This window comes from Lissotriton vulgaris, chromosome 4_1, assembly GCF_964263255.1.
Source record: "Lissotriton vulgaris chromosome 4_1, aLisVul1.2, whole genome shotgun sequence".
Lineage (NCBI taxonomy): Eukaryota > Metazoa > Chordata > Amphibia > Caudata > Salamandridae > Lissotriton > Lissotriton vulgaris.
In genome coordinates this window covers 637,847,841-637,865,114 of record NC_141691.1, presented here as the reverse complement: position 1 = coordinate 637,865,114, position 17,274 = coordinate 637,847,841, and the positions used below count along the sequence as shown (strand labels likewise).

Below are 17,274 nucleotides of genomic sequence, written 5' to 3'. Positions count from 1 at the left end.
TAGGATGCTTGATTCCGGTCCAGGAAAGACATGGCTTGGCAGTTCGGGCTGGACTGTTCCCATGAGGCACAGGGTCAAGGCTGATTTGCATATGGCCATGTCTGAACTGGGGTGGTGTGGAGTGCAAAAAAACAATGGATTTGGGCCCAGATCTCTGTACTGGGGTGAATGTATGACATTGTTCTGCATTCTGTCCATCAACTGTTGTTATTTGCATTTTAGTCTAAGGTTCCCAGGCATACTGCTAGCAATTTAACACCTAATATGGGTTGAGATGAATGCATGTAAATAGTCTAACAAGTGGCAAATGCCACGGGTAGTATTCCATACATCATTTATGCTACCACTGTGCCAGTCTAGATAGACGTCCACCTAATGCATATCAGTACTGACCCGGTTCCTCATGGAAACATTCCATGCCGAACGTTGGTCATCTCAGCCCTCCACCTTGCAGCCCACTGCTTTTTTAGTTAGGGAAATAGAGGTTCACAGTTCCCAAACCTCAAACACACAAGAGTGGTGCAAAGCCTTTAACATGAAGGTATTTAGGGATTAAACTGGGAAGAGCAGTACCAGAAAAGTTGCTGGGACATTTGAGAAAAGATCTATACACATGGATGTCCTAGATGTCCTGTGAAATGCAATGTGTACATATGGCAAGCTGGGGTTTGCTTCTGGCTAATATTAGCAATCCGAGCTTACATGCCTGGACTGGTCTGAAGGTACTGGGCCTGAATTGTAACCTCTGAGGTCTCTTGCTTCCTGGGGTTTACAGTCTCATACTGCGGACTCAGTAACCTTTTCAACACTTTACTCTCAGGATAGCAAGGCAGAGCAGTGAATGGCTCACTCAGGAGTGGTGCTATGGGCTAGAAACTCAAAACTCAGTATTGTAATGAACGCTACATAATACATTGCTGTCCATGCAAAGGGAAAGTAATCTATTGCACAGAAAACTAGATGCTTTACAGAAATTGCCAAATATATAAACTGTATCCAAAGCTAACAATAACTGTACTTTAACCTTTTTTTTCAGCGAGCAGCTTTTTATTTATATATATTCATATGTGTGTGTGTGTGTGTACGTATTTATATATGTATGTATTACCTTCTGGCGGTCGGTTAGGACCTAGTTTCCATAGGAATAGTGTTTTTTCTTTTCCCAATAACATCGGCGCCAGTTGATGAATCTTCGGGAAATTTTCAAAACTGGGGACCAGCTCTGGTCAGCTCCAGTCTTGAAAGTTTTGGGGTGATTCGCCAAGCGGGGGTTGAGAAAAAAAGGGGGTCCCAAAACATGTTTTCTCCATGTTAATTTCCATAGGAAACTTCAGACACAGCTACAGCCCGAACAGCCGAACGGAATTACACCAAATTTAGCAAAAAGGTAGCGCTTGGTTCTGAAAGCAACCTTTTTTTTTTAAATGGTGTAAATCTCTTCAGTAGTTCCTGAGAAATTAAAAAAAGAGAGGTCGGAAAATACATTTCCCATAGGAAACTTTAGCCAATGCTACAGCTGAACTGCTGAACGGAATTCCACCAAATTTGGCAAAAAAGTAGAGCTTAGTTCAGAAAGCAACCTTTTTTTTTAAATGGTGTAAATCCGTTCTGTAGTTGCTGAGAAGGGACGCCCTGGAGTAGCGACCCCTCCCGAGCACGAGCTTCACTGTGATTGGCTGCCAACATTTCAAACCAGTAAGTGTTGACAGTCATCTTGTGACTCGGTAGAACCAAATCACAAGAAAACAGGGAAACAAAGGTGAAATAGAAGAAAAGGGGGCAGTGTAGAAACAGCCTGACCCCATAGGGCTGCTCAGTGGGTCCCACAAGGAACCCCTGGGCCCAAAAAAGCATTTTTGTAAAAATAATTTAGGCGGAATTCACGCTGTGGTTGTGAATCTCGCCGAAATTACTCAAATAAATGAAGGGTGGGCTCCCGCGCTTCATTTAAATGAGGACCCCAGGTGGGCCCGGTCCCGGGGGCATTGCTAAATTCCTAAAATTGTGGAGGCCTGTGGGGGCCCCCGCAGCCCCTCCCCGGGGCTATGGTAATAAAACTATGCGGGAGGGCACGCAGCCCTCCCGCAATCCCAGGGACAACAACCCAGAGGCTCGATTTTTAATGTGTGGGGGGGTGTCCAAGGCCGCCCCAAGCCCCAGGGACTGCCACCCCGGGGCTTCTCTTAAATATTTGCGGGGCGCATGGCTCCCCCGCTGACCCAGGGACGCAGCTCCCTTCCCCTTAAAAATAGGGTTTTTTTTTAAATTAAAAAAGGAAAGGCCGTCCCCGGGGGAAGAGGTCCCCGGGGTCATGAATTGCCTGAGAAGGGGGGCCACGCGGCTCCCTCTAAATATAAAAAAAAATAAAAATACTGGCCATGCCCCGGGGCATGGGGTGCCCAGGGGCCTAAAATGACCTCAGGAGGGGGGCCGAGTGGCCCACTTCCGTTTTAAAAAAATAACATTAACAAAATATGGGTCAGGCCCTGGGGGATGACGTCCCCAGGGCCCAAAAAAAAAGGAAAGGAAAGGGGGCCACACAGCCCCCACTTCTAAAAAAAATTCATAAATAAAAAAACAGCATAGCGCCAGAGGCCGCGCCCCCTCCTAGCAACACAACGCAAACGTGCCCTGTGGAACTAATTCCCCTTCAATACTGATGGTCCCTGGGGGCCAACTAGCCCACCAGGTACCTCCAGTAAGAGCCCCAGGGCTGCGTTGCAGAGAGGTGGTCCAAGGCCATGACCCTATTTACACCTCTCTGAAATGCAGCTCTTTGGCGCTTACTGGAGGTACCTGGTGGGGTAGTTGGACCCAAGGGACCCTAAGGATTCAAGGGGACTTAATCCCCCAACTTAAAATGTGCCACAGGCGCGTTTGCATAGTGGTGAAGGGAGGGGGTGGGGCCTGATGTGATATGTGCGCAAATACGCCCTGTGGTGCGTTTTAAGTTGGGGAATAAATTCCCCATGAATCCTAAGGGTCCCTGGGGTCCAACTAGCCCACCAGGTGCCTCCAGTAAGCGCCACAGAGCTGCGTTGACTACTGATTCTTATTTTGCTAGACTGCCGTTTTCTCTGCTCTGAATCTGCATTTACCTGCATTATAAGATTTGAAAGTTGTTGGCGGGGAGAGGAGTTAAAGTTCATGCAGATAGCTGGTGTGATTAATAAACATATTTGAGGAGATTATTACAGGGGCATGACTCTTATAGGAAGGCGGAGAGGGTGTATTCTTGTGAATGAGTTGTGGGCAATTTGCAGAAATCAGGATCCAGAAATGCAAGTGAGCATGAAGGTATAAAAAAGTGAAGTTCAAATATCAAAATCAAATGCACACTCAGCCATTCACATCCATTCAGTCTGGGTCAATGTGTTAAATGCCGAGTTTGATGGTCATGTTGTCACCATAATTCGATTGAACCGAAGGTCTGCAACAATACAGTCCATCCAGAGCTTTATTGTACTTGTAATTGCAATTTATATAGCAGTTATATAGCGGGTACTACCCCTCACAAGGCACTGAATGGCTTTACACTGAGCAGCACGCTGCTACAGATCCTGGTTAATTGTTAGCCAGCGTTATTGTTAGTTATTGGGACTAGTCTTGTGCACTCAAACAAACCATAGCATGCAGTGAGTCTAGTTCCTTTCTGGGGGAGTACATTAATAGGGCTTGGTTGCGATCATTAGCTGCAGGGGGGATTTCTGCAGTTACATAAAAACTTACTGAGATTCACGGGATTTTCGCAAGTGGTCAGACTTGACACATCATTCTGATTTTTAGCACAGGGAGCTTGTTCCATACTGCAAAATAAACATGCATGGCACGTCAGAGGGTGCTACTTCTGTACAGTTGCTGGAGTAGATTTACTACCAGCAGAGCAGAATTTATCGCCAACCCCTAGTTTTGGGCAATTCGCAGAAATACAATACTAGAGATTATAGCAAACATGCATGTGGCAGAGTAGGCTGTGTTCAGAGAGATGGGGCAAGCAGAGAATGGAAGGGAAGGACAGAGCCATTTGAGAGAAAAAATAATAGGCAAATGTCAGAGTTTTAATTGAAGGTTTGTTTTTCATGATGAATTTTAGGGAGGTAAAGACATTTTTTGAGATAGGATGCAGTTTGAGGATGCAATAATAGAGAAAGAAACAACATTATTTGCATGTAAATGTTGTTCTATAAGGGATTAGAATCAGGAAAACATCTGTCCGCTGCTAGGCTACTGCTAAACCATCACTCTAGCCAGGCCAATCGATCAGCTCATAGGTTGAAAGTGAAAAATAATAGTTGGAAAGCCTACGTCGAAAATGATCACAAGCGTTAGGCTGCTCAGAGGAAGTATTGCCTGCATTCCAGTGCCTGGAGAGTGGAGATGCAGGTGTTCACGTGAGAATGGTGAGCAGGTTCCCGTTACAAATTCAATTAAGACTTTGTTAACAAAAGGCACTGCCCTTTTGTAAATAAATAGGGGTGAGGAGTGGAACTGCAGGATGGGGGGCTTTTTAGGTGAGGCCAAGCCTTTTATCTTCCTTGATCACACTTTCAGAGCAGAAACCTTACACCTCGTTGTGCCTCTATTATGGGAGCACCAGTGTGGAGACAGCCATGCTGCGAGGCGCATCACTGCACATAGGCTGTTCATGGGGAGCAGCTCTTCTTCAACACGATTGATTCAGGACAGTGCCAGAAACAAGGTAGCACTTTGCGTAAGACCAGGAATTAGGACGAATGGGCTAGGGACATAGAGGAGACGCTTACTTGAAAACACTAACTACGGATGCCTGAAAATTCCTAGGTTTTCGTGTTAGAAAATGTTCCTCTGGTGGAAAAAATATGGCCATATTTGAGGTGGCATCTTTCACATTTTTCTTTCAGCTAACGCTTTGAGTTACCAGAAGGGATATACGGCCCTTTATAGTCAAAACACCCCTCCAGATAAATACAGAAATACATTTACAGTGGCGGAGCTGCTACCCTTTGTAATGTACTTTCTGCGCGTATTCGCGGTATGTGTGAAGGTAGCATGGAAAAGGGACAGACTGTGTGGAACTGGCACAGTGAGTGCTGGGGCTCTGCAGTCAGATGGGTTGGGGGCAACTCGGCTACCCATGCATGTGCATGGGGAAAAGAGGCATGAAAGACTTTGCAAGCAGGACGTTGTTAACTGCAGACCTTTTTAACAGGGTGTATGTTTACCCACCATGTTTTACTTATTTATTTATTTTTAGGGAGTAGTCTAATCCTGAGGGCCCTACTATCACCCGGACTAGCCAAGTATTTATTCCCATGAACAAAGTGAAGCTTGCTGGGATCTGAATAGGTGACATACGAGAAATCATCAGCAGTGAGTGCTTAACCCATAAATAATGGTCGAAGCTATCAAACTTGGGGCACAGAGGGAAAATATGCACACAGTCTTTGGGGACAGGAACTTAATTCCCACATAGACTTGGAGCAAGAGGAAAAAATATGCAAGAGACGAAAAAAATACAGGTAAAATAGCGACAGAGAGAAATGCAAAGAGGAAAAAGAACAAACAAGAGTGACAGATGGGAAAGGAGGGTGGCGAAAGAACATATCTACATTAGAATCAATACTAGACAGTTTGTTATTCAGTGATATCATTTTGAAACGCAAAACTATACGATTCCGTATGCATTATAGCCACCTAGTTCAGTATTAATTTAATACAATCAAATTATGCATTTTTGGTGAACACTCACAGTTGTTCTTGTAGCTGTGGAGTAGAAGAGAGGTTTCCAAGGAAGGTTGGGCGCACAGTAACATTTACTGGACATGGTCGTGTTTTAGATCCAAATCTGTTGGTGATCTCAATAAAAATAGTCACTAAAATAGAAAGAAAACGAAAATCTGTAAATGCACACGAACATTCAATACATACTAGATGTGTAAATTATTTGTACATAACACACAGAGTGCACAGTGAAAACACTACAGAGGGACACCACGCCAGTTTAGAAATATCAAGTATCTTTATCTAAACCAAACAAGACACAATGACACAAATTTACCATACATAAGTCAAAAATATCACTTTTAGAAGAAGTAAAACAGTTCTGTCCATGTAGAACTATGGATGAGTCACTTTTTGTGCAAAGTACCTGGGATGCGTCAAAATCACTAGACGAAAACAGGCGCAGCGGAGGTGATGTACTGAAAAGTAAGCATGGGCGGAAAATCCGTTACGCTCGCGGATTTTGCGGATTTTCGGGAAATCCGCAATCCGCGAGATTTGCGAATTTCCCGCAAAATCCGCAAATCCGCGAGCAGCGGATTCTGCTCGCACTGCTCGCACTGTTCGCGTGAGTTCGCGCCCCGCGAATAAGTGCAAAATTGCAGAAATACGATCTTAGCAAAACTGAAAGTAACTACTTACCAGGTTCAAAAGTTCAGGCACATCATTAGTAGCCATTTCCTGTAGTGCTTCCTGAGGGGCCCCTCCAGAGTTCAGTTGCCAGTTGAAACTATTATGTGACCCTGCTCTGAACCTCAGAATAGTTACACATATGCCACAAAGGTCCTGAATTACAGCTAAGGGAGACAAGCAGGAGCCAGGCTGGAAGTTAAAATCCATTAATCAGCCCCTAATTCATTATTGTCAGTTGGGGCAGGGCAGGTGTTGTAACTAATTTTGCAACAATGAAAGCACTTAGCAAGTGCAAAAGATCACTAATCAGGGCGCACTAAGGAAGCAGGTGCCAGCTAAAAAAATATTCTGTGACACATTAATCAGCCCCAAATTAATTCCGGTCACTTGAGGCAGGGAAGGTGTGCTTTGCTTTGCCGAAAATAATGTACACTGGACAACCAGAGGGTGTGGTGATGAAACAGAGGGTGGCATGGGTGGGCCAGAGGGTGGCATGAGTAGTCAGAGAGTGGCAGTGGTGACAGAGAGTGGCAGTGATGAAGAAGAGTGTCCCAAACAGGCTGGACACGTAGAAACAACAAGTTCGCAAAACTTGCGACCCGACAGGTAAGTTCGCAAATTGCGAAATTGTAAAAACCCTCGCGAACTGGCAGAAACACGGGCGAACACAAAAAAAAAAAAATCCGCAAATTCGCGGGAATTCGCGGATTTTGCGGATTGCGAATCCGCAAATCCGCAAAATTCGCGGATTGCCAATCCGCAAAATCCGCTCATGCTTACTGAAAAGCACAGTGATGTGTCTGTTCCTTACTCGCAGGGAAGGAGATGTATCGGTTCATTGCTACAGGAGAGATGATGCTCTGGTTACTTTACTGCTAGGCAGGGGAAGTGATGCATCGGTTCCTTTTTGGAAAGGAGGTGATGCGTTGGTTTCTTACTGCGAGGAGAGGTGATGCATCAATTCTCCGGCCACCCAGCATTGGTTCTATACTGAAGCCCAACATCGATGTAGACCGGAGCACAGGTGTGATACGTGGAAATCTGGATGCGCTTGAGTAGATGCAGTGGCAGCTAACCATGCGCTGCGTTGATTTCTTCAGTGGCCGAGTGTGGAAATTACTCCCCGCGGTGCTCCACTAGAAAAGCAATCACTGGAAGGGAGAAGCATCGATTTTTCAGGGGTTTGGAGTGTTTTGTAGCAGGAACACCTCCAAAGGTCCAGAACTGGAATTGAGACCACTTGGCAGGTCAGAACTCCAAGCAGTGGTGTCCAGGGAAGCTGCAAACGAAGTTTTTGATAGTCCTGTGACTTCTTAACAGAAGTCAATCACACACAAGCTCTTGGAGAAACTTCACAAGCACGATACACAGAAAAATCCAGTCCTTTTCCTCTCCACAGCAGAAATAGCAACTGCATGCCAGCCCAGTAAAGCAACACACAAAGGGGCAGTGTTCCTCCTTACTGCTCTTCAGCACTTCTCCTTGGCAGAGATTCCTCTTAAACCAGAAGTCTGGGATTATAGGTCCAAAATGTGTAACCCTTTTGACCTTTGAAGCAGGCCTTCTTCAATGGATTGTCTTTGGAGTGCACAAGTTCTTGTCCTTCCTGGTCTTGGCTCCAGACACACTCCAGGAGGGTGGAAACAGCATTGTGAGAGGCCAGGCACAGCCCAATTCAGGTGTCAGTGACAACTCCTCCAACCGCCTGGTAATGGGCCATCAGGAACTGAATGGCACACCTCAAGTCCCATTGCACTTGCACTTTACTGTATCTGAAGAATTCAACATGTTGTTCTTCTCAGGTTGTATATCTTCGATGAAAAGGCCCTTTTCCAGCATTTTATTGTATTTGTATTTACATTTTTCTCAATGATTTTATTGATAGATTGCTGTGCTCATGTTCTTATTGAGTTGTTCTTAGCTCAACATACTGGCTACAGCCTTTGGATGTCATGCAGGGGACATTTTCAGTCCTGGTTCCGATCCCGGCTATGAGAGGCGGCCGCGAGAGGAGGGTGGTTTGAGAACTACAAGTCCCAGCAGCCCTAGCAGCGCTCATGCCGCCTACGCCACCTGAAAGCGCCGGGAGGCGCTTAAAAAGAACACGAGGCTCCCGCTGCCCGGGCCAAGGGCAGTCTTGTCTGCACCATCCACGACCGGACGAGGTAAGTCAGTACCAACCCTTTTGGCTGTGTGGAAAGTCGACGAGTCTGGTAAGAGAAATTAACGTTGCCTTAACTTGCAGTACAAATAAAACTATGGGTAAAAGGAGACTACCACCACAAGGGGAAAACATGCATGCAAAGAGCGCTCCCATAACAAAGTATCTAAAAAAAGTTGTGGGCCTTATTAATAATGAAATCGTGCATGTAGAAGTTCAATTGGCAGCAACAAAAACAGCGCTTGATGCCGTCTTAAGAAAGAATGTGCCAGTGGGTGGGGCTGATCTACAAACCCTGGAGAGCAATACGAGTGGAAAGGGCAAGGAGCCAGAAATTCTGATAATAAGTGACACTAACATTATGAATGCCCATTGACTTTCTAACCCGTGTGTTCTAAAGTCACCCCTGGAGATTTCAGTGCTAACCAATGATGCATCTTTGGCATCCCCTCCAGCAAAAAAAAAAAAAGAAACAACCAACCTTAATAGCGACCAGCCCAGTGGAGAGGCATTCAACGAAGCTCACACCAAAGACTAAATCGAAACCAAAACCCAAGCATAAAAAGGGAGGAACTAATCTTGGGACAAATTAGGGGGAATTAATCCCGCAAATCAGAAGTCACCTGATCTCGAGACTCTATTTAAGAAAATGCATGGTAGGCTGGAAAGTATTGAAAGACGCCTAATGTTCGAAATTAAGCTACTGCAGAAAGATATGGCCTTTTTAACAGACATGGTTATTAATACACCACCCTCTAACCCCAAAAGTAAGACATCCTGCCTCACCATGTCAGACCAAAACAGATCAGAGAGCGTAAAAGGAAAGACAGATCTCGTTACTAAAACTGGGGCAGCTACACAGAGAGATGCACTAAATATTGGAGTAACATCGAAGGATGCTGGGACTATACATCAAACACCAGGTCCAAGGATAGATAAAGATGACACCACTACAAGGGTTCCTACAACAACGCGAATAATCAGTAGGAACAGGTCAGCTGAAGAAGAAACTAAAAACAATGGGCAACTCCATGTGTTATTGTTTTACACAACATCCCGAAATTAGCTGTAACCCAGAGGGAAACGTAGGAGTCTTTGAAAAATCAGGATGGTCCACTGGCTTTCTGTTCAATCTAACGTTGGGGTGCATATTTTATATCAGGACATTATCATGCTGAGGAGAGTCAATTGGGTGGGTAAATCTAGAAAGATATGCCATGGAGAATGCGTAGTGGTACATTTTCGAGATAGCAAATTGGTGGGGGATTTGTTGAACTTTTTTATAGAATAATAAAGGTTATTATACTGATAATTTTGATAATATAATGGCCATCCCATTGGGATTTTTTTACAGGCCTAATTGTGGTAATTATAACACATATATGTGTCACAACCCCATGCTAAATGTGCCCTTGTCCAACAGGTACTTACCACTGAGAAGATGCAATGAAATAGATTGACAAAGGGGAGACAGGACTGCTAATAGGCTCAGGAACATGGGTCATGCTGCAAACTGTGGGCCCTTAGATGTTTATCTGACAACACAGGCTGAGGATGGTGGAATAGAGGAGCAACTGTGTGGTGTTGGGTACGCTGCCTATGAGACAGGGTTAACTGTTGATTTGGAAGGTGTTGATTCGGTTGTACCTCACCGGATACAGACTCTGGATGATTCTATTGCCAGTGTTGGTGAACACGCACTTACCAGGGACCTGATGATAGACGACACAATCATATATCAAAGTGAGGTTTTAAATATTATGACGTGGAACATCGCTGGAATTAAAAACAAGATCAGGGATGAGGATTGGCGAAAAACACTAGAGGGGTGTGCGGTTGCACTATTTCAAGAAAGGTGGTGCACTGAGCCTTTTTTTGTCAATGGCTACCAAACTATTTGTACAAATGCTAGCCCTTAGGATGGGTAGAGCGAAAGGTGGCCTTGCCACTTTAATTGCAGTTACCTCGCCACTGATGCTAAGGGATACACATGTTTCATCACAATATTATCAGCTTTTGCACTTTTATTCAAAGGCAAACAGGCAATAGTTATAATAAACTCTTATAACAATATTTTCGAAAACATGAAGAGCAAGGTTATTAAAGTAATTGAAGCTGATTTGGATACATTTTTAAGGGACTTGATGGGGATTTTTATTTTAGTTTGGGTGGGTCATTTTAATTGTGCTAAGTATGCTTACGAAGTTGGACAACCCTTTGGGTACTGTGGTTAATTCGGTGACAGGATTCCGCACTTTTCACATGACACATATGGGGAGGTAATTAACAATGCTGCACATAAATACGATCTAGATGTTTTAAAAACCACCAGTTTAGATGGCGAAACAACAATTCAAACCTTCGTGGGGAGAAGGTCATCCTCAATTATAGATCATTTCATTGTATCATCTAACTGCCGCGATCTGGTAGTAAAAATACAAACTAATATAAGCCTTTTCAGTGATCATAACCCTTTAATTTTGTCATTGAGATCAAATCTAACACCAAAAGCACAGGGGAACACAATGGACACTGAAATTAACACACAAGGTAATAATGGTATTTCAATAAAGTGGACGGGAGTCAATCAAGCCACATTTATGGAAAACCTGTTAGGGAAAACTCAAGAGAAATAGAAGTCTGTCTGGATGGTTTCTCCACTGACTCGGCAATTATAACTGCCTTTTGTAATATTACTACTACCATCGCAGGCGAACTAACAGCTAAGAGGAGAAAGAAAATCTGCGACCTAAACCCTAGATGGTTTAACCACAAATGTTCTAGGCTGAATGGGGAACTTAAATTTGCACTAAAACAGAAACCTAGAGATTGTGCCAGGATCAGTATTGTGAGGAAAGTTCATAAAAATGCTGTGAAAGAAAGGAAAAATGAGAGACACGAGGGGGCACGAGAGAAATTAACCCATACAGCAGAGCTGAGCGATCAAGCTCTCTTTTGGAAAATTATTAATCATCCTTATTTCAGAGAGAACAATGCTCTAAAAATTGATACAGTGGTAACCCCGGAAGACTGAGTAACCCACTATGAGAGTAGTTTCAACCCAGACGCTCTGAAAATAGCCAATGGTAACAGGGAAAACTTTATATTAGTAGAATCAGTCGGAACCCCATTATTAACACCAGAAGAAATTGGATTGGCACTACAAAAAAGCCCCAAACGGCAATGCCGCGGGCGCAGATGGTGTCCCTATTGATGTTTTTAAATACAATATGGATTTTTGGATACCCATTTTATTGAACATTTTTAATGCTACTCTTAAGGGTATAGTGCCAGCCACCTGAGTCGAAAGCATCATCCTACCCATCTTTAAAAAGGGAAACAGGAGGAAAGCAAATTGTTATCGCCCAATAGCTCTTCTTGATTCCACGTCTAAAGTAATGGGCCGTATAATGTTAGAAAGGCTTGAAAGTTGGACCAGTGAGCAAAATGTCCTGACAGAGGCACGGTATGGTTTCAGAAAAGGTATTAGGGCGGTTGAACAATGCTTAAACTCAGAACTTTTGATAAGGAAGTACACACTAGCAAAGGATGGGATGCTTCACTTATGCTTTGTTGACCTAACAAGTGCTTTCGGCCTAGTCAACCATCAAAAATTATGGCAAACACTTAAAGGACTAGGGGTGCCCATTGCCATATTTAAATATATTTCCCAGATACATAATTTCTTGACCTCTAGGGTACGCTTTGGTAAAATGGGGGAATGCACTTCAGATTTTAGAGTTACTTGCGGTATCAGACAAGGGTGCGTTTTAGCACCCCTTTTATTTTTCCTTTATATTAATAACAGATTATATTTTACAAAATTTAGCTACAGATGTCCCGAAAGTTGGAACACACCCCACACCAGTTTTATTATATGCAGACAATGCTGTCCTAATCTCTAGTAGAAACAACAGGACCAAGGTGCCCGTCAACCGTGTTGGGATTGGGGTTAGGTAGAGTAAAGAAATATAATATCCAAGGTAGCGACGCATGTGACAATGTGAAATGGCATGGGTGGCGCAAGGTGACTGGTGCATAAATATACAGTGAAACATTTGGTACACGGCGGTTCCAGGTGGCTTTAAAAGTTCATTTTTAGTATGTTCAATATCGTGAGTGGCTTCGTGTGTTGCGCCTGTATTTGCGCTGGATGGGTTCAGAACCCACGGAATACACAACGAGGCTGTCCCTCGCCGAGATCCCTTCTCGACATTCCGATCACTTGCTGGATCGGATCAAAGGAATCATTTACCCTACCGGACCCCCCGCGACAGCACCAACCACTGCATGTCCTGACGAGGAAACGACTCTGGATCCCACCCCCCCTTCATCAGCGGGTCCTTAAGCTCCGATTATCGATTGAGCGCAATGCCTGTCCTCTACCAGACGCTACAGATCTGTGTTTCGTCCTTGCAGCCCCGCCCTCAGCACTGCCCTCAACCCAGTCCTGATGAAGATCCTGATTTAATGGGATCGAAACGCCGACCATCCAGCGCAAATACAGGCGCAACACACGAAGCGCCTCACGATATTGAACATATTAAAAATGAACTTTTAAAGCCACCTGGAACTGCTGTGTACCAAATGTTTCACTGTATATTTATGCACCAGTCACCTTGCGCCACCCAGGCTGTTTCACATTGTCACATGCGTCGCTACCTTGGTTTTCACTTATACACCTAGAGCACCATGTACAATTTGGGTTGTTCTTCATTTCTGTAAATTGTATACTGCAGTGCTGCAATAACTGGAAATTATTTCCTTTGTTTTACCTTTTCCCTTGAACATTTGTATAAATGATGCATTGAGCACATGCCATAATCATACAGAGTCTCCTTGCCTCCTTTCGGATAATGTTCTAAGCATATCCTTGCTAACTGCCTTTAAATAATACCAGTCCTAATCTCTAGGACAGCGAGCGGGCTGCAACTTTTAAAAGATAATTTTTTTTCATTTATGAACGAAAAAGACCTACAGCTAAACTTAAAGAAAACATTTGTCATGACATGTGGGAATAACAGATCTAAGAATAGACAACATCATGTGGGTGGGGTTATTATTAATAGAGTTTTATCTTTTTCATATTTGGGGATGCTTTTTAATAGGAACGGCTCATGGAACACACATATTGAATCATCCAACACAACATTTTAAGAATCACACAGAGTATTTTTAGTATTTTTAGATTCTCTGCGATATTAGTAAACAAACCTATTTGTGAAATCCTAACTTTGTATCGGAGTAAATGTGATTTGTTATGGGGCTGCAATCTGGAGGAGAGCTAACACCACCTCCCTACAAACCCAAGCAAACAACTTTTTAAAAAGATTGTTGGCAGTCCACAAGGCTACAGCTAACTATATAGTTCACAAAGATTGGTCTGCCCCTTATCTTAGTGACACAATCAATATGGCTGGTTTGACATTTTGGAGAGGGATATGGGCAAAGGAGGAAACTAGATTTACTCAAGATATAATAATGGATTCTTTAACTTTAGACCATAGCTGGAAAATACCATGTTTGGAGCATACTTTTAATTTATTAACACACAGTAAAGTTGAAATTGATAAAAAGAACCCCACATCTACTTTAGAGCTTGGTAAAAGTGACCTGAAGCTCAAATACCTAAACGTCGTGGAAAACGAAAGGAACAGGGTTGCTATGAAAAAACCTAGTGTTGTCTTTTACTACGAATGTTCACTCACAATGATGTTAAAGCCTTATCTAATGCTGGTTAGAAACATCCAACATAGATTTTATTTAACCAGATTAAGGATGGGGACATTACACTTTTTATTTGCATTCCCAAAAACGGAAAAGTGGGGCCATAAATTACCAAACTGCCCGTGTGATGGAAAAACAACTCCATCCATGTTGCATTTTATCCTTTTTTGTAGTTTTTATAGAGATATCCGGAAATCAATTTTAAAGCCACTTTTTTTTTTTATCGAATAGGCTTTTTAATTACATACAAGATTTTAATTTTATTTGTAGTCTGGGAAATTTGAAAATCAAACTCTGTGACCCAATATGTACAACTTGCAATTAGAAAAAGAAAGGACTACACATATCTGGAGACATTACTATATGAAAAAATTGAAGACAATTGTTAGATTCTCTCACTTTTAGTACCTAAAACGCTCTTGCCCCTCATGTTCCTATGATTTTCTATACTGACAAGACAATGTTTTAAGAAAAGTTTCGGCACTATGCACTTTATATATCCCTATGCACTAAAGAAGCACCAGCACTTCTAATTAGAATGAATTACTGTGTATAAATTGTTTGCGTAATAACCTGAATTGCTTATAATGCCAAATGGCTGTTATACTACAGCTTTATGTTTTCTTTTATATATTGTATATGTATCCATATTAAGTCCCGTAACTTCTTAGTGTGTGTAAATACAACTTGCTAGTCTGATGTTTTTAATTATGATGATGTAATGTAGGAACGATTTTATTTGACTAGTATGCTTTTATAGTGGTTTTTCTTTGCTTGCATCTATTAAAGCTGATATTGAATTACATGGAGTTGTTCTTCAATTAAATTTTTTTCTTTTAAATGTAAGTCTGTCAGGCAAAATAATAAATGAATAAATAAACCTGTCTAGAGTGAATGCACAAACATGCCCCTGTCAGTCTAAACCAGATGTGATTCCACAGGCAGGCAGCGGCACAGGATGGTTAAACAAGAAAATATGTGTTTTTAAATTCTGAGCTCAGAGAGTGCAAACTCCAGATTTCTAGCTGTTCCCTTCTGAAAGTTACACTTGTAAGCTGTTACAAGGTTGCTTCAATGATAGCTTATGTGAGAGCTAGTCCTTGCAATAGTGAAAATGAAATTGGCAGCATTTCACTATCAGGACATGTAAAACACACCAGTAGATGTACTACCCTGCCCATGGGGGTACCTTGGGCCTACCTTAGGGGTGCCTTACGTGTAGAAAAAGTGAAGGTTAGGGCCTGGCAAGTGGGTGCACTTGCCAGGTCTACATGGCAATTTACAACTGCACTCACAGACACTGTGACAATGGCAGGCCTGAGACAAGGCAGGCCTGAGACACCCATGTGGGTGGGACGTGCTGCAGACCCACTAGTAGCAGTTGACTTACAGGTCCTGGGCACACCAAGTGCAATTTACTAGGGACTTACCAGTAAATCAAATATGGTAATCATGAATAACAAACCAGAATTACAATTTACGCAGAGTGCTTTAGCACTGATCAGCAGTGATAAAGTGCCCAGAGTCCTAAAGCCAACACAAACAGGTCAGAAAAATAGGACACAAAAGGCAAAAAGTTTGCGGATACATCTGAGAAAAAGGGTCAGGTCCAAAATGCAAAATGAGATTTTATGCATCGCAGCACCCCCCTAGCTTGTGTGGTGCTGAAAATAGGAGGGCATCTCGGAAAATGGTTTCTCTGTTATCCCGGGTAGGGAATTGCTTCGGCCAGAAGCCAGCAGAGGGGCTTCTTGGGCTGGAGGCGGTTGGGGGCAGGTCCAGGAAATACTCAAATCCCAGGCCAAAGCTCAAGCAACCATTTTGTCCACTTGGCCTGCAGCCACCCCCCACCAAATGACACCACCAAGCAGGGATTGCCTTGCTTTTTTACCTACCATTACCTGGTCATCGATGTGGCGTCTGAGACCCACTTAGGCTTTTCGTTGGTCAGGGAGCTGCCCAACGTTTTTCTACCCTACATAGCTGGAGGAGCCTGGCAGATACCAAGAGGTTTGCAGGCTCTTGTCCTCCATTCTTCTTTTGTGGTGCACTGCTTAGCTCTAACTATCCATCAGATGAGGTGGTCTGGCCAAGGACAGAGAGGTGAGAGAGGACTCAGTTTAGCCTGAGGCATGGGGGCTGTAAATTTGTTATTTTCTCAAGACGAGAGAAGAGGGTGAGTGACTTCAACTATTGCAGTTGGATTGCGGAACAAGCTGATTCATAATTTTAGTTTGGGTCAATTTTATTTTGTGAGTCACATGTAGTTTAGTGGTAAGGTCTTGGACTTTCATACTGATATTAAGGGTTTGAATCTGGTTTTCTTGGTCATAGGTTTGATTAAAGTCTCTTCCTATACAACGAGTTTCATGATTCTATATGAAAAACTGTTGTTTAAAAGCCACATCTGATATGGGAACACTTATAACTTACCAACATAGGCAAGATATAGTATGGGCCTTTAACTTAGTTGGTTAAGAGAAAGGTATAACAGAGGGGGAGGGAGGCAGATTTTGCCAGAGTACTGAGCATATTAGACTTCATTGAGCATCTTCTATCTTTAATATGTCCAGATCATTCCAAATGGCTAAACTGAGTCAACAGGTTCAGCAACCATCAGAAACGGGCCCACGGATGTCAAGCATTCTAGGGCACTAGGGGGTTGGGTTGCCCTAGAGGCAGCCTTCCTCCCAGTTCCCCAAAACCCCAGAAAGAGGTACCTATCCCAAAAAGCTACTTAGAAGCAGGTCACAAGGATGCCCTTTGCTATTAGTGGTACCAGTTCATGAAATTAAAAGTATTGATCCTTTCCCCACATTACCCACTACTGGAGTGTCCACTTCTGGCAATCTGACTTGCACAACCTTGTTTAGTTTCAAGCCAGGCCCTAATCGTCCCACGGTAATATAAGTTGGGCGGACTAACAGATCTAGTCAATGCTAGTACTTCAGTGTCAGGGACTAGGAAGGATGATGTTGCAGTAGCTAGGGACC

The 17,274-nt window shown here is 43.2% G+C and overlaps 1 protein-coding gene across 1 annotated transcript in view; it reads right to left on the bottom strand.

The window, feature by feature from the left end:
- Window positions 1-17,274, bottom strand: part of PKD1L1 (polycystin 1 like 1, transient receptor potential channel interacting) — a 1,739,639-nt gene that overhangs the window by 749,379 nt on the left and 972,986 nt on the right. Inside the window, exon 32 of the mRNA XM_086964902.1 lies at window positions 5,729-5,852. Coding sequence (XP_086821028.1) covers window positions 5,729-5,852 — 124 coding nt within the window. The remainder of the gene's footprint in view (window positions 1-5,728; window positions 5,853-17,274) is intronic.